This window comes from Bufo gargarizans, chromosome 6 (assembly GCF_014858855.1).
Source record: "Bufo gargarizans isolate SCDJY-AF-19 chromosome 6, ASM1485885v1, whole genome shotgun sequence".
NCBI lineage: Eukaryota > Metazoa > Chordata > Amphibia > Anura > Bufonidae > Bufo > Bufo gargarizans.
This window is the reverse complement of record NC_058085.1, coordinates 115,626,500-115,648,882: the sequence shown is the minus strand read 5'-3', so window position 1 is coordinate 115,648,882 and position 22,383 is coordinate 115,626,500. Positions and strand designations below refer to the sequence as shown.

At 46.3% G+C, this 22,383-nt stretch overlaps 2 protein-coding genes across 4 annotated transcripts in view; one reads left to right on the top strand and one right to left on the bottom strand.

Annotated features, from left to right (window-relative positions):
• The window catches only part of MRPL10 (mitochondrial ribosomal protein L10), a 19,992-nt gene extending 11,222 nt beyond the window's left edge, over nt 1–8,770 (bottom strand). The window contains exons 1-2 of one of the 2 annotated variants that reach the window (XM_044296684.1): nt 8,671–8,770; nt 3,530–3,705 (exon numbers count right to left, since the gene is read on the bottom strand). In XM_044296684.1, coding sequence (XP_044152619.1) covers nt 3,530–3,705; nt 8,671–8,710 — 216 coding nt within the window. In that variant the 5' untranslated portion in view covers nt 8,711–8,770. Of the gene's footprint in view, nt 1–3,529; nt 3,706–8,605 lie in introns of both variants that reach the window. The other variant, XM_044296686.1, reaches the window with a different exon arrangement.
• On the top strand, nt 8,697–22,383 carry LRRC46 (leucine rich repeat containing 46). Of its 2 annotated transcripts, XM_044296682.1 has the most exons (8): nt 8,697–8,830; nt 9,875–9,962; nt 14,987–15,095; nt 15,666–15,712; nt 19,820–19,929; nt 20,028–20,097; nt 21,529–21,677; nt 21,789–22,383. In XM_044296682.1, the coding sequence occupies exons 1-8, from the start codon at nt 8,821–8,823 to the stop codon at nt 22,364–22,366; spliced, it is 1,161 nt and encodes a 386-aa protein (XP_044152617.1). In that variant the 5' UTR covers nt 8,697–8,820; the 3' UTR covers nt 22,367–22,383. The 2 variants fall into 2 exon arrangements, with proteins under 2 accessions (XP_044152617.1, XP_044152618.1); XM_044296683.1 differs by lacking the exon at nt 14,987–15,095 and having other exon boundaries at nt 8,794–8,830.

Here is a 22,383-nt window from a genome sequence, read left to right as displayed (position 1 = left end):
ATCACCCCCCTGTAAGGCTCCATTCAGACGTCCGTATGATTTTTTACGGATCCACGGATCGGATCCGCAAAACACATGCGGACGTCTGAATGGAGCCTTACAGGGGGGTGATCAATGACAGAGGGGTAATCACCCATATAGACTCCCTGATCACCTTCGTCATTGATCACCCCCCTGTAAGGCTCCATTCAGACGTCCGTATGATTTTTTACGGATCCACGGATACATGGATCGGATCCGCAAAACACATGCGGACGTCTGAATGGAGCCTTACAGGGGGGTGATCAATGACAGAGGGGTGATCACCCATATAGACTCCCTGATCACCTCCGTCATTGATCACTCCCCTGTAAGGCTCCATTCAGACGTCCGTATGATTTTTTACGGATCCACGGATACATGGATCGGATCCGCAAAACACATGCGGACGTCTGAATGGAGCCTTACAGGGGGGTGATCAATGACGGAGGTGATCAGGGAGTCTATATGGGTAATCACCCCTCTGTCATTGATCACCCCCCTGTAAGGCTCCATTCAGACGTCCGCATGTGTTTTGCGGATCCGATCCATGTATCCGTGGATCCGTAAAAAATCATACGGACGTCTGAATGGAGCCTTACAGGGGGGTGATCAATGAAAGGGGGGTGATCAATGACGGGGTGATCAGGGAGTGTATATGGGGTGATCACCCCCCTGTCACTGATCACCCCCCTGTAAGGCTCCATTCAGACGTCTGTATGCGTTTTGCGGATCCGATCCATGTATCCGTGGATCCGTAAAAATCATACGGACGTCTGAATGGAGCCTTACAGGGGGGTGATCAATGACGGAGGTGATCAGGGAGTCTATATGGGTGATCACTCCTCTGTCGTTGATCACCCCCCTGTAAGGCTCCATTCAGACGTCCGCATGTGTTTTGCGGATCCGATCCATGTATCAGTGGATCCGTAAAAATCATACGGACGTCTGAATGGAGCCTTACAGGGGGGTGATCAATGACAGGGAAGTGATCAGGAAGTCTATATGCGTGATCACCCCCTTATCATTGATCACCCCCCTGTAAGGCTCCATTCAGACGTCCGTATGCGTTTTGCAGATCCGATCCATGTATCCGTGGATCCGTAAAAATCATACGGACCTCTGAATGGAGCCTTACAGGGGGGTGATCAATGACAGGGGGGTGATCAGGGAGTCTATATGGGCTGATCAGTGGTTTATAAAGGGTTAATATGGGCTGATCAGTGGTTTATAAAGGGGGGGGGTGTAGTGGTGTTTGGTGCTACTTTAGTGAGCTGCCTGAGTCCTCTGGTGGTCGATCCTAACAAAAGGGACCACCAGAGGACCAGGTAGCAGGTATATTAGACGCTGTTATCAAAACAGCGTCTAATATACCTGTTAGGGGTTAAAAAAAATCACATCTCCAGCCTGCCAGCGAGCGATCGCTGCTGGCAGGCTGGAGATCCACTCGCTTACCTTCCGTTCCTGTGAGCGTGCGCGCGTTCACAGGAAATCTCGGCTCACGCGAGATGACGCCTATTGGTGTTAGTGTGACCTGGGAGAGCCGCCGCGATGACGCCTTTCGGCGTTAGCGTGGCGGCAAGCGGTTAAGGAGGAGAAAGTGGAGTGTTCCTTTAAGATATATGTATCGTTGAGACTAAACTTCCCACAACTCAGCAAGGACATCATTTGGTGTACTACTTTGCTGACTGGTATTGAAATGTTACAACATGCTTCTTGTCTAAATAATTAAACATACACATCCTTACATATGTTACTGCACATTATTATACTTGTTGGAGCAGCAGTCTGTGCTCCAGAGCTGGTCTTCCTATTGCAACAGAAGGCCCAAACCTGCAACCACCTGCAGACAAGTAAGACGTCTGTGTACTGCACTAGTCAAGCTATTGTGCCTTCAGTGAAAGCACAGACCACTGTGTCTATTTGCTACACAGGTAGTTCAGTGGGCATGTCTTTTCTTTGGGGATGTGTCCTTTCTGGGACAGCTCTCTTCCTGAAACGGTCCCAGCTTCTAAAAGAATATTCATTGGGTGGCAGATGAAGGATGGAACTGAGCATGTGTGACCACCTCAGCGAGGTGGACAGAGAAATAGGGAAAACAACAAACAGCAGGTGGCGCAATATAGGTAGTCTATTGATTAACTCTATCCTACATTTTTAATAACATGCAATTACAAAAATATTCAGATCCAGGTGCTGGTGTGAAAAACTTTCATGTATATTATTTGTGAGACAACCCCTTTAACCTAATAAATTGATAAGATATCATTTTGAATAAACTGTGTCATTCACAAGAACTCTGTTTTCCTGGCTAGCATAGAGAATATGATTCTTAGTCATCATTTTGGACACAAAAGTAATTTATGTTAAATGCTTTAGTCACTTTGTAAATACACTGCATTAGTTATCTGGTACTGATCCCGAATTACAACCTGCATCATAATCTATAGCTGCAGTCACAGTTCTGCAGGCTGCAGAGCTGAACTCTTAGAATTCCTTCTCACTGTCCTTACAGAGACTGCTTTGATGATTTGTACACTTGTATGTACAGCTAACCAGTTAGGAGGTGTGTATGATGACAGGCTTGCTGACTGTATCCAATGATGAACCGCTCTGGAATGTGGAAACGGCCCCAGACGAAGGGAAGCCAAAATGCTCGTTGGGGTTGGCGTCATCCTGGCTGCATACACCGTGGGTAGAGTTATTGCACTGCTACTTTGAATATGGCTTAGTGTGTTGGTGTACAGGGCATGCAGTAACGGTTTATCTTCTTGGGTTCTTTTTATACCTGGCCCAAGATATATTTGTCTGGTGGTGGAGCGTCCACTTATGTCGTGATTGCTGCAATGCTATCATTTATGAATACCTTATACATATACACTTATGTGGTGTAGGACTAGCAGTGGTGACTACAGATGAGCGCACCCGAACTTTACAGGTTCGTGGATTCCGTTATAACGGAATTCGGAGACGGAATGCAAAATGGAAGCCTTTAAGAGGCTTTCCAGTTTGATCCGTCATAAGAGAAGTCTATGGGAATAATAACGGATCCGTCTGGTTTCTGTTATGCAGGACGGAGAACAAACAGACGGCTCCGTCATGCTTGGCCATAGACTTCTATTATATGACAGAACAAAACGGAATGGCCCTTAATGGCTTCCGTTATAACGGAATTCCTACACCACCCGAACACCGAACCTGTAAAGTTCAGGTTCGCTAAACCCTAGTGGCGACACCTTTTTCTGCTTCTCATCCCCATTTTAGGCACTGACGTTTTTTATATTGTGTTATCAATAAAGATTTTCATATTTTGGGGTTTTGGGGCTCATATTTCCTGTTTGAGCCCTACCAGTTACTATAGGGTCTACTAGGTACGTTACTCCATACACTGACTGGATGCAACAGACAGAGAATGAACCGTACGGTTCCTGCAGGCAGCATGTTATAGAGCAGGAGGAGCTGAGCAGGTCGATATAATGCTTTACAGGAAAATATTCATTCTCATTATTACCTTGCCTGTGTGGTCGGCTTCGGCCTTCGGCTTCACGCAGCTCTCACTTATAGCCGGTTTAGGTGCAATGTATTTTGTAAGTGCCAAAATCTTCTGCCTCTCAAAGTGCATGGCCTTTTTGTGACGGGTGACAGCTTTGGACTTATGGCGGACACATTGCAGGGACGGGAGCCAGGCTGAGGTAGAGGGAAAAGGCGAAAGTTCTGTCAGTATATCAAAGCGCCCAGAGGAAGCGATAAAATGAAAGAAAGGAACAAACGTTATCTCTAGAGCACACCTGTCCTCAAATGCTCCCATCTTTTCGTGTCACACTATGAGAGCATCAATCATTTGGGCACACACACTGCACCTCTACTGGTCTGATAACCGCAAACAGACCCACGACCTGAAACAGGTTATCCCAGATAATTAACCCCTTAAGGATAAAGCCTATTTTGGCCTTAAAGGGGTTGCGTTACTTCAGCAAGTGGCATTTATCATGTAGAGAAAGTTAATACAAGGCACTTTCTAATGTATTGTGATTGTCCATATTGCCTCCTTTGCTGGCTGGATTCATTTTTCCATCGCATTATACACTGCGCGTATCCAGGGGTTACAACCAGGAGCGGTGGTCGTACTTGCACACTATAGTTTCCTATATAATTTTCCTATAGTGTGAAAACACAGCCAATGCTGCTGCACTGCAGGGCGGTCGTAACCATGGAAACGAGCAGTCTATAATGTGAGGGAAAAATGAACCCAGCCAGCAAAGGAGGCAATATGGACAATCACAATACATTAGTAAGTGCCTTGTATTAACTTTCTCTACACGATAAATGCCAAGTGAGACAACCCCTTTAAGGATGCATTTTACAAATCTGACGTGTCACTTTATGAGGTAATAGCTTGGTAATGCTTTGACCTAGCCAAGTTATTCGGAGGCAGTTTTTTTTGTGACATTGTACTTCATGTTAGTGGTAAGTTTTGGTCTCTTTAGGCTACTTTCACATCTGCGCTTTCCCTTTCCGCTATTGAGATCCGTCATAGGATCTCAGTAGCGGGGGTAAACGTTTCAGTTTTGTCCCCATTCACTGTCAATGGGGACAAAACTGAACCGGATGTTATGCATTCCGTCATAGAACTGCGTTATGGTCCGTGGTAACGGAATCCATAACCCAATTCACCTTTTACCAAAATATGAAATTCGCTCATCTCTAATTATAATATAAGATATTTTATTATTCTGTAGACTGATACGACATTTTACTGCTTTTGAATCATAAAAATCACTTCGTTATTAAAAAAATCATCTATATTTTGCCATATACTAATATCCATAGCATTTTTATTATTCCGTCAATGTAGCGGTGTGAGGGCTTGAAAAGTGATGTTTTTATTTTCATTGGATTCACCAGGCGGTGTACATTATTCTGAGGATCGATACGAATATGGCTATACCAAATTTATATAGTTTATTTCATGTTTTACTGCATTAGAATAATACAATCCCCTTTTTTTACATATGACTTTTTTATTAGCCTATTAGACTTCTGTACATGGCAGACCTGGAAGCCTTTGTAAGGCCTCTGGCTACCATAGCAACCATCAGGACCCTGTGGGGATGAGTAATGGAGGGCCCTATGAGGGAGAGAGGTAGTTCCTTCCATCTGTAAACTCCTTAGATGCAGCAGTAGCTATGGATTGTGGCCAGGATCGCTGCTAGCATCAATTTTGGCTACTGCACCGGGCTGTCAGCTGTATGTTACAGCTGACATGCACTGCTGATAGCAGCAGCTCAGTTTCTGAGCCACTGCCATCACTATGACATAAATTTCTGGCAAGGTACATTGAATTAATAACTGCCATAGTGTATATTTGCAGCATAGTACACTAAGGAGTTAAAAACCTTGGACAAGCCAGTCAATAGCCTAAAAGAAAAAAAATCATGTTATATTCACCCCTTTCTGGTGCCGGTCTGGTCCTCCTGCCGCTGCTTGTATGCAAACTGCAGCTCTGACGTGCCAGGACAGTGATTGGCTATAGCGGTGATGTGCCACACACCTACAAGTCACTATGTACTTCATACTGTTGGTGACATGCAGGTGTATGGCATGTGACCGCTGCAGCCAATCACTGTCAGCCATATACCACAGCGGATAGTGATCGGCACAACTGATACAGCCAATTACTGTCTGCTGTATACCATAGAGGATAGTGGTCGGCACATGACTGCTACAGCCAATCACTGTCAGTCGAATACCACAGAGGATAGTGATCGTCTCATGACTGCTGCAGCCAATCACTGTCAGCCATATACCACAGCGGATAGTGATCAGCACAAGACTAATGCAGCCAATCACAGTGATTTGCTGCAGCAGACATGTGCTAATCACTATCCTCTGTAGTATATGGCTGACAGTCAGCCATATACCACAGAGGATAGTGATTGGCACAAGACTACTGCAGCCAATCACTGTCAGCCATATACTACAGAGGATAGTGATTAGCACATGTCTGCTGCAGCCAATCACTGTCAGCCATATACCACAGAGGATAGTGATCGGCACAAGACTACTGCAGCCAATCACTGTCAGCCATATACCACAGAGGATAGTGATTGGCACAAGACTACTGCAGCCAATCACTGTCAGCCATATACAACAGAGGATAGTGATTGGCACGTTACTTCTGCAGTTTGTAAACAAGCAGCGGCAGGAGAACCGGACCAGCACAGCAAAGAATGGCTCTGAAAGGGGTGCATATGACATGATTTTTTTATTTTAGGGTATTAGAGGGCTTGTCCAGGTATTTAAATTATCTTAAATAGGGCTGCAGTAAACGATTATTTAAGTAATTGAGTATTCTACCGATTATTTTTACGATTAATCGAGTACTCTAATAAGAAAAAATGAACTAATAGACTGTCTTCCTGTAAAAAAAACTCATCAGACCCCACTGCCATCAGTCCCCAACACCCTTCGTTCCCCCCTGTGCGATTAGCCCAAGTGCATCAGTTCCCCCCTAGTGCCATCAGCTCCATTCCCTATGCCATCAGCTCTCCCCCACCCCAGTCCCATCAGCTCTCCCCCACCCCAGTCCCATCAGCTCTCCCCCACCCCAGTCCCATCAGCTCTCCTCCACCCCAGTCCCATCAGCTCTCCTCCACCCCAGTCCCATCAGCTCTCCTCCACCCCAGTCCCATCAGCTCTCCTCCACCCCAGTCCCATCAGCTCTCCTCCACCCGAGTCCCATCAGCTCTCCTCCACCCGAGTCCCATCAGCTCTCCTCCACCTCAGTCCCATCAGCTCTCCTCCACCCGAGTCCCATCAGCTCTCCTCCACCTCAGTCCCATCAGCTCTCCTCCACCCGAGTCCCATCAGCTCTCCTCCACCTCAGTCCCATCAGCTCTCCTCCACCCGAGTCCCATCAGCTCCACTCCCGCAGTCCCATCAGCTCTCCCCCACCCCAGTGCCATCAGCTCCACTCCCCCAGTGCCATCAGCTCCCCCTCCAATTCCACCAGCTCCCCCATGTCATCAGTTGCTCACCCTCCCACTGCTATCAGCTCCTCCCCAACGCCACCAGTTCCCCCACTCCCCCTCCTAGACATCAGTGCCCAGCCGCAGCACTAGTAAACTAAAATGTCCTGACGATATGTGTACTTCGGGATCCAAAGCAGTGTTGTGCGAGCAGGCGGGTGACCACGGAGCGTAAGTAATAGCAAGCTCTTCACTCACACTCTGTGGTCACATGGCACAAAAGAATCATCGATTCGATCGCTTCGAGGATTTTTTTGTGTTGAGTTAATAGATTCATTCGAGTAATCGTTTCAGCCCTAATCTCAGACAACCCCTTTAAAGTGTCGAACATAAAAATTGTCCTTGCTCCCTGTAGCAACCAATCAGAACCCAGTTTTCATGTCTTAAAGGGATTGTCTAATATGAGACATCGGTGGCATGTCGCTAGAATATGCCAACAATATCAGATAGGTGCAGGTCCCACCTCTGGAACAGGACCCCTGAAGTGAGCGCATGTGCGGCCGCCCTCTATTTATTTATATGGCACTGCCAAAAATAGCTAAGTTCTGGCTTAGCTATCTCCGGTGTTCCGTGTAACTTCCGTACCCATGAAACTTCCCTACCCTCACAACTTCCTGTTGTGACGCAGCTGCACCGGACATAACGTTCCCAGCTTTGGAAGGAGGTATGCCGCGCCGCGCACAATGACGGGGTAGGGAAATTTCACACCAGAGTTGGGGAGAAGGGGCAACCTAATGTGCTTGCGCCTTACCTCTCAGCTGGACACCGGACGACACTGCGCATGCGCCGGGAGCCTCAGCAGTGGTTAGAGGGTAGGGAAAAATTACTGGTCAGTGCTAATGGCCATTTGTTCTGTTAAATCTCCCTACCACTCACTGCGCACGCGCAGTGTCTGATCATCTGGAGCCAGCTGAGAGGTAAGGGGCAGGCGCACTAGGTGGCCCCTTCTCCCCAACTCTGGTGTGAAATTTCCCTACCCCGTCGTTGTGCACCTGCGCGAAACACCTCCTTCAAAAGTCGGGAACGTCATGTCCGGTGCGGCCGCGTCACTACAGGAAGCGACGAGGTTAGGGAAATTTCACGGAACACCGACATTGCCGTAGAAGCCAACGGAGCGGTGACTGCGCTTGTGCGGTGCGTTCTCCATTAATTTCTATGGGACTACTGAAAACAGCCGAGCTCGACGGCTAGTTAGCGATTTTTTTAATTCCCATAGAAATGAACAGAGAGCGTACCGCGCATGTATGGGGTGCTCGCCTTCACTTTTGGGGGCCCATTCTGGAGATGGGTGCAGGTCTCACAGGTGGGGCCCACTCCTTCTGAATAAGATGTGACAACCCCTGTAACTGCTTATTAGAAAAATAAACGCTGCTCTGTGATTGGTTCATACAAGAGTCCTTCATGTGACTGCATGCCACCTGCAGGTGGGCACAACCAGGCACACGCGTCAATGCAGACAAGTGACTCGTATGTCACCAGTGTCACCCAGGTGGGGTCACTGTGCTGCTGCACTGGCGACATTAGTGACAAATCTCATCAGGCTGCACTCCACTCATTACCCCGTGCCGCCCTTGAACCCCTGCCCCGCGGGCGCCCGAGACTAATCACGTGCTCCGGATCTCACCCAGCTCCCGGGCAGCTCCTCTAACCAGGGTCGCAGCCATTTCTTCCGGAAGCGAAGGGGCGACGCGCAGCCTTCTGGGAGCCGGCGGTTTCCTAGCAACGAAAGGACGCGTGTGGACGAGGAGGCAGCTTCCTACTGCTGGTATGCAAGATGGCATGGGGTGAGTGAGACAGTGAGGGGGGCCACGGGATACCTACCGTGTATGATACTGTGATGGGGGACACCTACCGTGTATGACACTGTGATGGGGGCCACGGGACACCTACCGTGTGATTACCGTGTATGATACTGTGATGGGGGACACCTACCGTGTGATTACCGTGTATGATACTGTGATGGGGGACACCTACCGTGTGATTACCGTGTATGACACTGTGATGGGTGCCACGGGACACCTACCATGTGATTACCGTGAATGTCACTGTGATGGGGGACACCTATCGCGTATGACACTGTGATGGGGGACACCTATCGCGTATGACACTGTGATGGGGGACACCTATCGCGTATGACACTGTGATGGGGGACACCTATCGCGTATGACACTGTGATGGGGGACACCTATCGCGTATGACACTGTGATGGGGGACACCTATCGCGTATGACACTGTGATGGGGGACACCTATCGCGTATGACACTGTGATGGGGGACACCTATCGCGTATGACACTGTGATGGGGGACACCTATCGCGTATGACACTGTGATGGGGGACACCTATCGCGTATGACACTGTGATGGGGGACACCTACCGTGTGATTACTGTGTATGACACTGTGATGGAGACCACAGGACACCTACCGTGTGATTACTGTGTATGACACTGTGATGGAGACCACAGGACACCTACCGTTTGATTACCGTGTATGACACTGTGATGGAGACCACAGGACACTTACCGTGTATGACACTGTGATGGAGACCACAGGACACCTACCGTGTCATTACCGTGTATGACACTGTGATGGAGACCACAGGACACCTACCGTGTCATTACCGTGTATGACACTGTGATGGAGACCACAGGACACCTACCGTGTCATTACCGTGTATGACACTGTGATGGAGACCACAGGACACCTACCGTGTCATTACCGTGTATGACACTGTGATGTGGGACACCTACCGTGTATGACACTGTGATGAGGGCCACGGGACACCTACTGTGTGATTACCTTGTATAACACTGTGATGCTTTACTATAGGGGACAGAAAGGATGGAGATTCCATACTAGAAGTTCTGGTGAGGAGGAACCTGGAGCCTTCTATACATGGAGAAACACAGGAGCTCTTGTGAGTATTAATACTAGTAAGGGCTCATATGCGAAACTATTCATTTCAATGTGGCCGCAAAAAAAAATAACGGAAATTACTCTGTGTGCATTCCATGTCCGCAGGTCCGTTCCGCTAAAAAAATAGACCATGTCCTATTGTTGTCTGTTTTGCGGACAAGGACAGGCATTGTTACAATGGATCCGCAAATAAAAGGGAATCACACGGATGTCATCAGTTTTTTTTTTTGTGGATCCGTGGTTTGCGGACCGCAAAATGCATACGGTCATCTGCATGAGCCCTAATTATGTATTCTGGGTATGTTGGTGTCTGCAAATAACAGACTTTCTGTATCATTTCCACCTGGTTTGTAAGATCTCTGCTTGCAGTCATCTAATAGGAATATTAACACTCTGCCCTGATCATGTAATGAACACAACGCTGCACAGCTATAGTGGACAAGTGTATAACTTTCCATTATACAAAAAAATAATATGTTTTTACTTAAACCAGAATAGTCTCTTAACTGAACAACCGGTATACCCCTTTAACAGCCTAAAATTGGTTGTGATGTCATGATGGCTTACAGGATGGAAAACCACTTGTGATGTCATAAAAAGGTTTCCTGCTGGTAGATACTTATGATGTCACAGTGGCGCACTTAAGTAGAACCCACTTGTGATGTCACAGTCACTTACCTGAAAGAATCACAGTTGTGAGGTCACAGCAGGTTACCTGACAGAAACTGACTTGTGATGTCACTGCCGATTACTTGACTAAAACCCCCTTGTGATGTCACAACAGCTTAACTCACACATACTCAGTTGTGATGTCACCGCACCGTATCTGATGTATAAACATTTGTGATGTCACAGGAGTTTATCTGACTAAACCCACTTATGATGTCACAGTAGCTTCCTGCACGGTCGCAGTTGTGATGTCACGGTAGCTTACCTGGCAGAAGCCCATTTGTGATGTCACTAAGAAGTTATGATGTAACAGCAGCTTATATATAGCCCTCATTCACTGCTGCAAAACAGACCTCCTTTACATCTCCCATATTTTCCCTGTCTCACAACCCTAAATATCTTTTTAAGGCCTCATGCACACGAACGTATTTTCTTTCCGTGCCGTTTTTTTTGCGGATCATTTCAATGGGTCCACACAAAAAATGGAAGGTACTCCGTGTGCATTCCGTTTCCGTATATCCGTATTTCCGTTCCGCAAGAAAATAGAACATTTCCTATTATTGTCCGCATTACGGACAAGGATAGGACTGTTCTATTAGGGGCCAGCGGTTCTGTTCCGCAAAATACGGAATGCACACGGATGTCATCCGTATTTTTTGTGGATCAGTTTTTTGGGGACCGTAAAATACATACAGTCGTGTGCATGAGGCCTAACACTTTTAAAAAGCTAACACTTCTCCATCACCCAGTGCCCTCACCGTCACAAAAGATTGACAACATCAGAGAAAGCTTCGGCGCAGTCCTCAGAACTACTGAGTCATCTTCCCCCAAACTGTGCTTCTCCACCATTAGGCCTCTTGCATATGTATTTTGTGGTCTGCAAAAAATGGATCCGCTAAATATACGGATGACGTCCGTGTGCATTCCGTATTTTGCGGAACGGAACAGCTGGCCCCTAATAGAACAGTACTATCCTTGTCCATAATGCGGACAATAATAGGACATGTTCTATTTTTTTTGCAGAATGTAAATACGGACATATGGAAACGGAATGCACATGGAGTACCTTACGTTTTTTTTTGCAGACCCATTGAAGTGAAAGCAAAAAAAAATTAATGGACATGGAAAGATAATACGTTCGTGTGCAAGAGGCCTTACAGAGGAAAACCTTTCCTCCCTTCACTCCAGATCCCATCTCACCTGCTGTGCACTTGACCCGATCCCTTCCCACCTCACCCCCAACCTCACCACAGGGTTTTCAACCTATTAACCTCTGGTGTCTTACCCTCTGGTTTTAAACATGCTATCATTACACCCATCCTCAAAAAGCATTCCCTTGACCCATCTTCTTTATATAGTTATCGCCCATCAGGACTGGTGCAAGGATTTTTGCCAACACAAGCAAAGCAAAATTTTGCCCTCCCCCAGAACTCCACCAGCATCCTATGGATATGGGGCAAAATGGAATATATACAGAGGGGGCAAATGGATATATATATAGGGGGCAAAAGGGAATATATACAGAGGGGGCAAATGGAGATATATATATATATATATATATATATATATATATATATATAGGGGAAAAATGGAATATATCTGGGTCCCTGTATATATTCCATAATCATTTGTCCCCTGTGTATATATTCCATTTTTTGCCCCCTCCATATCTATTACATTTTTTTCCATTTTTTCCTTAGTTTACTTATTGCCAGTGCCATATACTTTTGCCCCCGGGGTCGGGCCCCTGTGAAGGATTTGCTGGTGCCTGCCATATAGTGCCATGCCAGGTGCAGTGCCCCCTGTGTAAGTTATGAAGCCAGGCAGTGGTGTGCACATAAAAAAAATTAAAAATACTTACCTCACTCTGAGAGTGAGACTGCTCCGCCATCTTGCTCTCGCTCGCAGCCTCCCACAATCCCGTCTTCCGGCGTGCCTCGCAGGGTCCTGCGAGACCCGGCACGAGATCACAGCAAGAAAGCAGCGCCGGGCCCGGATGGGTGGAGGCGGGGCCGGGGGTGGTGGGGCGGCGCAACTTCTCATAGCGGCCGGCGGCGCAAAGGATTTATTACAAAAAAAAAAGTTGCATTTTTCCGCCCCCCTGTCTCTGCGCCCACTTGGTCTGCCTTATTATAGCGCCGGCCTGTCACCCATATCACTTTTTCCATATGCCTCAAAGCTATTTGAACAACATGTCCACCTTGAACTGTCCTTCAGGCTCTCTTCCTGCTCCCTCTTTGACCAACTACCATCTGGCTACCAACCTCACCACTCAACTGAGACTGCCCTTACCAAAGTCACCAACGGCCAAAACCCAAAAAACATTACTCCTTCTCCTTGACCTGTCCTCTGCCTTTGACACCGTCAACCACTCCCTTCTGTTACCATCTCTCTCATCTCTTGGCATCACAGACTTGCTTATCATTAATATTGCTAACAGAAATCCCCAGCAAAAATGCATATAATGGAGGATGCCCGTAGCGGACCATATGTACCACAAAGACATCCTACACAGGATAACCAAATGTATGGATGTGATTGGCTATATAAAACAGAAATTTACAAAAAATTGTGCACTACACTGGTAAATGCAATTGATAATATATGGATAAACCCTCACACTGATATTAAAATGAGTCTTTCGCCAATATATTCTTATATCAAGGACATACCGGAGCCCGCGAATCCCCTCAAGGTATCTCAAAGTGGCACGGGACCTAACGCTAACCTACCTGTGCTGTATCGGACAATTACAGGGGCCGTATGGGCAATTACAGGGGCCTAAGGTCCGTCACACAGCGAACAACTCCTAGTTACCTCCAGCGTGAGATCACACATACAATGGGAGGAGGATGGAGGCTGTGAGTCCCGCCTATCCCTATCACAGTTTTTAGTGTTTTGGTATAACTTAAGTACAGATTTGATTAGCTTCTTATGGTTAACATAGTAACACAGGGGCACATTTATTAAGACCTAAGCTGGCAGTGGATCCGCCGGAGTTATGAAGAGGCACTAGCCTCTCCATAACTTCGGCAAATCTAGCGCCAGTTCTAAACGGAAGGATGCATTCACGCGACCGTAAGTGTTTTGCGGTCCGCAAATTGCGGGTCCGCAAAACACGGATACCGGACGTGTGCGGACAAGAATAGGACATGCTACATATTTTTTGTGGGGCCGTGGTACGAAACAACAGATGCGGACAGCACACAGTGTGTTGTCCGCATCTTTTGCGGCCCCATTGAAATGAATGTGTCCGCACCGTTCTGCAAAATTGCGGAACAGATGCGGATCCATTTATACGGTCGTGTGAATGCACCCTAAGACAGATGTTTTACATTTAGACCATTTTCTACACCTAAAAGCGGCGTAAAAAATGGTTAATGAGACGGACCTGCCGGACTGTCCTCCTTTCCGCTCACACCACGCCCACATTTTTAGAACTGGTGTTAGTCAGGTTGAAGTCAAAGATAGCGGCGCAACTAACCATTGCGCCGCCATCTGCGCCTGAAATACACCTAATTTAGGCGTATTTCAGTATAGTAAATGACCCCCATAGTTTGTAAGGCTGAGAAAAGACATGCATTCATCCAGCTCAGCCTGTTATTCTACAAAGTTGATCCAGAGGAAGGCAAAGAACCCCATGAGGTTGAAATCAGTTTTCAGGCAATAAGATCAATGACCCATCTCCAGAATTCTAATAACCTTAAGGCTGAGTTCACACTATTTTGCAAGCAAGTTCAGTCAGTTTTGTCTGCGATTGCGTTCAGTTGTTCAGTTTTTTCCGCGCGGGTGCAATGCGTTTTGATGCGTTTTTCCCGCGCGTGATAAAAAGCTTAAGGTTTACAAACAACATCTCCTAGCAACCATCAGTGAAAAACGCACCGCACCCGCACTTGCTTGCGGATGCAATGCATTTTTCACGCAGCCCCATTTAATTCTATGGGGCCAGGGCTGCGTGAAAAACGCAGAATATAGAACATGCTGCGATTTTCACGCAACGCAGAACTGATGTGTGAAAAACAACGCTCATGTACACAGACCCATTGAAATGAATGGGTCAGGATTCAGGGCGGGTGCTGTGCGTTCGTTCACCTCCCGCATTGCACCCCTGCGGAAATCTCGCCCGTGTGAACTCAGCCTAAGAAGTCCTCTTGATGGCTGGAACCCCATGAGCTAGAAGCCTTCCTGACTCCAGTGTGGATCAATGACCCTTCTCCAAAACTCTAATAACCACTGGCAGAAAGGAGGTCCCCCATGGTTTTAGCCCCTTTTTCTGTTCATGCTCAAATCTAGCCTTGGCCAGTTCATGGCTTGGGACACGTTTGTAGATCCCTATTCAGTTGTCTTCCTCTGCAGGTCTCAGGCGTTGCTCCATCTACACACTGTGAGGCTGGATAGAGAAGGGATCGCAACACTAAAGCATCTGGAGTTGGTTAAGGAGGTCCAGAACCTGTACCTACAAGAGGTAACCTAATGCCTGCTCCTATCAACAATACACTGGAGGGAGGGACCCTTACCTGTTATCTGCGCGGGGTGTGTCCTGCTATATGACATGGCCTATTTCTCCTTTCTTTTGTTCTAACGCCCACTTGGTTTGGCAGCAGATAACACAGTGAAGATTCAGGATGGATGCCAGCATACAAGTCATGGCCTGCCTGGATACCAAACCATGTAGCAGCCTATGCTGTGCTTGCATTGTGACATCATACTTTGTTAATAGTCTCCTTATACTGTATGTGTTGTTTGGCTTTTTGCTATGTAAAAACATTTCTATGTAAATCACTTACTGGCATGCGGTGGAGAAGTGCCCAGAGTATGATAGTATCTGGGCATGGCAGCTAGTGCAGCCACTTTATCTGTCACTGCTCCCCCGACTACATTATCACATATTTGATTGTTTCTTGCGCATATATCTTGCTGTACTGAACTTTAGCTATTAGTCTAGAATGGTATAGAATGGGATTTTGAGAATACAGGAATGCCAGCTTTCATGACGACTTGTGTTTGCTTTTGTTTTTGTTTTTTGTTTTTTTAGAATCAAATAAAGAAGATTGAAAATATAGATGTCCTGAAGAATCTGAGGTGAGTTTACGCGGGAGCCTCAGTATCTGTGTAGTGACTGATATGATCATGAAAATCTGCTTGCAGCCTGGTATGACCGCTCCTGAAAATGTCCGCATATCTGAATAGCACTTTTTTTTTTATAGCATAATAGTATTTTTCACTCTTTGTGCCGTATTCTGAGAAAACAGCCTTCTACACATTGGCAAAGTTTGAGCAGTTGTCACTCTGGCAGCGTCTAACCTGTGTCTAGTGAGTGACGGCCAGCTTCTTTGTCGGTAATAGATTGGCACTGTTCGAGAGGCAGAAGTACTAGATTGGCATTATTAAAGTATTAAAGTTATCCTCTGTCCTCAGGATAGTGGATAACTAACTGGTTGCTGGGAACCCCCACCGATCCTGACAACGGGGACCCATAGCCTGATTGAGCGGCAGGCTAAGCATGAGCCCTGCCCCCCCTATTCATTCTCTATGGGACTGTTGTAGATAGCCGAGTACAGTGCTCAGTTATTTCCCGAAATCCCTTAGAGAATGAATGGAGCGGAAAGGCGCATGCTCGGCCTGCCACTCCATCTGGACATGGGACCTCCATTCATGGGATCGGGGAGGGTCCCAGCAGTCGGACCTCAGCAATTAGTTAGTTCTCCTGTATTCTGTGGGAAAGGGGATAACTTTAATACTTGGCACGAACCCTTTTAAAGGGGTTGTCCAACATCCTCCCCAACATCATACACCCCTCACAAAGAGGTTTCATTAAATCTAGACAATCTGTCAAAAACTTCAGGGCAGCTATAGCCGCCACCCATGAGACACGAGATGGTAATCCCCCCCCCCCACTATTATTAAGTCTAGATGCCGAAAAGGCGTTTGATAAAGTGTCATGGCCCTTTCTGAATGCTGCTCTATCTCACAGAGGATTTGGCCCGGTATTAATAGTTGGACCCCCTCTTAAATCACTTCCAGCCACTCCACACCTCCACACAACATAGTCCTAATTTAGTCGCCCTGGCCGCATTTGCAGATGCTATTCTGTTAATCATCAAAAACCCTGAAATCACACTCCATTACATTACAGAATCTTTTGGATATTGGACAATTCTGAGGATATACCCTAAATCTGGAGAAATCTGAAGCCATGCTCCTTAAAGGCCACACGAGACCGAGGTGGACAGCTCATTACCCATTTCAATGGGGCTCACACTCTATATCATACCTGGGGGTACAGATCACCAAGTCACCGGGAAAATTATACAATGCAAACATCGCTCCCTATATACGTGCGCTTGAGGACACATTGGCAGGCTGGCGACACCTTCCTTTGTCTTACATGGGGTGGGCGTACCTAGATGGTGGAATTCCCTCGCCTGTTATACCTTTTACATTCGCTACCAATCTATTTACGCCCTAGGGATGAGAAGAAAATCAACAGTCTATACCGTAAATTTATCTGGCAGGGTCTCCGCCCCAGGATACCTTATATTGTCCTATAACAGCCTGGATTGAATGGGGGGGTTGAACTTTCCTAATATAAGGGCTTATAATATCGCAGCTCTCATGAGAATTGCTATAGACTGGATATACTATACTTCCATATTCTCAAATAGGGGTCAGGAACAGGCCTTTATACCCGGACTAGCCCTTCCTAACTTACTCCATACCCCAATGGGAGAGATCCCAGAACGAGCTAGGGAAAATATTTTATTAACGTCGACTTGGCGGGCGTGGCAAAAAATGAGAATCCTCAAAAATCGACACCCCCACAACTCATTACATATGACGATCTTAGCTAACCCACATTTCCAAATGGGATCACCACATAGAGATTTTTCTGAATGGCATAAGGGAGGTATAACTTTGCTCGGCCACTTGGTGGACCATGCCACATATAAGATTCTGTCATTTGAAACTCTCAAAACGAAATACCCCACCAATAAGTAAATTATTTTTCCTTACTTACAAGCCAGCAGTTATCTCCAGAAGTTACTACCCAACCTAACCCCTCGAGAATGGAGTCCGGCTTTACAGGCCTCTCTCAAACCTACTCCTACCTTAAAGGGACATACCACCAGTTACTATACATTTCTAAATACCCCTCTAGATTATAGTCAAGGGCAATGGGCATTAACTAAATGGCTCAGCGATATCCCGCAACTAACGATGTCCACTTTGTATCAGGCCCTGGAACGCAATATCCGTTATTTGCCATCCAGTGACTACCGGGAGACGACCCTGCAGATTTATCACCGGGCATATAGATCTCCAGTACGGGGCCATCGTATGGGCGTCTTTGAATCGGATAGCTGCTTCCGTTGTAGAGTGACAGGAGCAGATGTTTTTCATTGCTTATGGCTATGCCCGGTGATACAACTTTTAGGGTAGAATACACACATTTACCACCACCCATCTGACGTCAGCAGCACCTTTGGACCCTATATGGGCCATTTTTGGATACATTGACTCGACCACAATGCGGTGCACCCCTGGCAGCCGGAAACTACTATGTTTAGTAGCAGCAGCAGGGGTCAAGACCATTCTCCATACATGGATCGATCCTACACCGCCACCATTTACGTTATTCCTTGAAAAACTTTCCTTCTTAATGAAGATGGATTGGGTAGAGGCATCTTCAAAAAGGAGGCTCACGTGAAGCAATTTTTTGCGTACTGGGAGAGTTTTATTGCCCCTCCGGGTTAGGAGATGTATTCAGAAATGCTTCCAGCTTACCTGGTACCAGACACAAATCCTATTAAATAACCCCCCTATATCAGGGATGTGATTTAATCTGAGTGCTCAATGGGGGTCCCTGCGCGCCGTGTGCATGTTTAGATCTTCCATGTACTGACTATGGAGAGGAGATGAATGAGCTGGGCTAATGTTATGTTTTATTTGCTCCGCGGTTTGCGGAGAATTTAGTTGTGGTTCTTCCACCGCTTTTTCCCCACACCCATCCTTTCCCCCTACCCTTCCGTCATTCCCCTTCTAAAAAACCAATGTCAGAAGGTTGGCGAAAGGACTTTTAATATATTGCTTTATTGGCTTGTATTAGGACCATCACCAGAGACGTGTTATAAATAATACTGATCAATATTACTGCTCTTAGTAAAATGTATGTTACTCTTTCTTATGTCCACCTTAAATAAAAACATTTGAAAATAAAGGGGTTGTCCCGTGAAAAATATTCGCGAACAGCAATATTTCCAAACTGTTTAAAATCTATCTGTATAGCGCCACCTGCTGTTTGCTCTTGTTCTAATTTCTCTGTCCTGCTCACTGAGATGGAAGCGCATGATCAGTTCCATCCTTCAAATGCCTCCTGCTGCAGTAGAAAGCACACGCCCCCTAAACTGCCAGATTGTAATAAATCTAACCGAACAGTTGGAGAAATGAATGTAGAGATCTCTGAATCCATGTGAGGTACAGGGCTGGTTCTAGCTTTGTTATAAAGAGGTTGTCTTGTACTAGATTATGTTTGATTTAGATTTTTTTACATTATTTATGGGATACCTTTTAAAGAGTTTGTCCCATCTACCGTTTTCATACTTACCTGCTGCGAGCTTCGCCGTTCACTTCCTGGTTTCCGGCTTGTGAGGCAGGACGGGCTTAGTCAGCTTGATTGAAGGCTTGTCCCGGCCGGGCCACGCGCTGTCTTGAACGCGCACGCCGCCGCCGCACATGCGACATGGTGACTTCTTCCTGGCCAGTATAGTACAGAGCCGGCATGTGCGTTCGTGGGTCTGTACTATACTGGCCAGGAAGAAGTCACCACGGCGCATGCGCGGCGGCGTGCGCTTTCAGGACAGCGCGCGGCCCGGAGAAAATAAGGTGCCTTCTGCGCGGCCACGGAATTTGGGAGAAGAGCGGTGGCCGTAACTACGGGAGACTAAATTACAACAATGAGGTAGGTGGGGATGAATATTCTCAAGAAGGGTGAGAATTGGCTAATAAAATATATTTACAAAAATGATCACTGTCAAATCATTAACAGATTTAACAGTGAACATTGTGATGGGGTAACCCCCTTTAACTTCAAAAACTACATCACAATGGTACATGTAAAAGCATCCTTAATCTCGGGCCTTGTGATTGTTATTTTAAGTGTGGGTCTGAAAGTTCACACTTTTCTCCAAGGTTCCTTAGTCTTTCTTGGAACAGAGTGGAAAAAATCCAAAACCTCCGGTGTTTGACAAATCTGCAGTTCCTGGACATTTCCCACAATTTGATCAAGAGGCTGGATGCAGGTAAGTCAGTCATAGGTGCCATCCTCCAGCAGACATTAGATAGTAATTACATGTGTGACCGATGTATCTTTCAATCTGTGGATTTTTGCACTGTACAGGTGAATTACCCCGGAGTCTTCTCATCTTGGATCTTACTGGAAATCCATGCACCAAGGCAAAAGACTACAGGTGAGACATTAAAATCGATAGGGTTGACCAGATTACAAAAAAGTTTTTTTTCAGAAACAGTGCTGCTTTTGTCCAGTGGTTTGTGTCTGTTATTGCAGCTCAGATCCATTCACTTGAATGAGTATGGACTGCCATACCAGACTCTGCTCATAGACAAAACTGGCTGTGTTTCAGGAAGAAAGCAGATAATGCCTTTGAATGGTAATTCCTCCCAAAATTAATAAATTGTATGTTACTCTGTAAGGGTAGGTTCTCACCTCCATTTAAATGGCCTGTCGGAGCTCACTGGATCTGGCCTAGCCGGATACTGCCATTCACCACTCGACCATTGACTATAATGGGATCCGTCCTCTTTCCAGCATGAGTGCCGGATTTCGGGTGGACAAAAATCGCTGCATGCAGTGGTTTTCATCCAGCCAAAACCCTGCACCCATGCCAGAAAGAGGACGGATCCTATTATGGTCAATGGGGTCCGGTGGTGAATGGCCAGATCCGGTGATCTCCAGCCTGCTGCTCTCTGCTGGATTAGTTAAACTGAGGTGTGAACCTACCCTAAGCTGTGTTTGGTGTAACTGTGTTGTTAATGTAAAACTTTTGACATACATTGGTTGGGGCAGGGGACAGGAGATAATACATATCTATGTCCCTGCTTTTAATCAATGGAGTGCTGTAGAAATGAACTATGAACACTGCAGGTGTCGCTCCCACAAGTGCACCAGAGATGGGCATACCGCCCATCTCCAGATGGGCCTTTGTTTCAGCAATAGATGTTTATCTTCTGAAAATCCAGTTTATTTGGTTTGCAAATGAGCCAGTAAGGGGCCCAGAGGGGCATCATTCTGGCAGGAAGGAGCCCAGGCATGCCTTCTGCTAGTGCCCAAGCCCACCCTCATGCTAGGAGCGGGGATAAGGGGGCAGAGTTGTGGGCAGGAGGGGTGGGTGGACACATTGTGGCCGGAGGCGTGCAAGAGTGACGCCCCTCTGGGCACCTTACTGACTAATTTGCATACCAAATAAACTGGATTTTCAGAAGATAGAAACCATCTGTTGTTAGAACAAAGGCACATCTGTAAATAATGTACTAAGTGCTATTAGGCCAAGGCTTTACTTCAATAGCAATTATCCTGATGACAGATTTCCTTTAACGCCCATTGTGAAAAATATTCTCTTTTTAATGAAAATGAATGTGTAGTTCTCACAGCTCCTTCCCTACTGTAGACATGAATGTCATGAGATCCTGACCTACTTGATTTTTAATTTGTTCCTCTAATCAGACATAATATAGTGAGATACACACTTTACATACTGTGGTTCTATTCTGTTATTTGAAAAACAACAATTTTGGGCAAAAAACTTAAATTGCGGCCTAGTCTGTATGTGTGAGATACAACTTTTACATACTGTTGATTTTTTATTTGTTCCTCTAATCAGACATCAAATACTAGAGGCCTTGCCTTTACTTCAACAACTGGATGGAGAGACAGTGAGAGACTCTGAAAATTCAAACTCTCTAAGAATTGAGGGTGAGGAGGATGGAAGTAGTAGTGATGACAGTGATGAGAGTCTGCCCTTTGTTTTAGGTATGGTAAGCTGTGGCAGTGCCACATCCAGACATTCACACTCATTTACACATTCATCTAATAGCACTGGACACTTGATACTGTAATCTTTGATGCACTCTTCTCCTTTAGAAGGTCTCTCATCTGTGAGCCAAGAGATGATGCAACGGTCCTACCAGAGAAGGGACAGGGCGCTAAGAGAACATGAGGAGCGTTTATCAGAGCTCAGTGATACCCCAAATAAACAGCTACTCATTACAGCCCAGAATGCCACTGCCAACATAGTATCTCAAGAATGTTCATCCATGTCACTGAAGCAAGCATCAACTTGTACGACCAAGCCACAAAATGCTATGATTTCTGAAAAAAAGCATCAGAATTCTGCTTTAGTCAAGAAGCAACTCAAAGATCAGCAGAACAATGGCACCGCAATGCCACCTTCCAAACTAATCGCGAGAAATCAAGAGTCTGTCTCTTCCAGGAAGCCGGGAAATGGAAGGTTAAGTGAAGGACTGAACAGGACCTCTTGTAAAAAATTGCTGCCTTCTGCTCCTCAATCAAAACCAGATACAGTTCCTTCAGTAAAAACTCCTAGTGCACTTAACACTCCTCAGAAAGAGAGACAGACTATATCTGCTCCTTCCACCAGGAAAATGAATGTTGTCCCTACCAAAAATACATTGCCTGGCACCAGAGAAGGTCTCAAGTAGACATAGCCCATCCACTG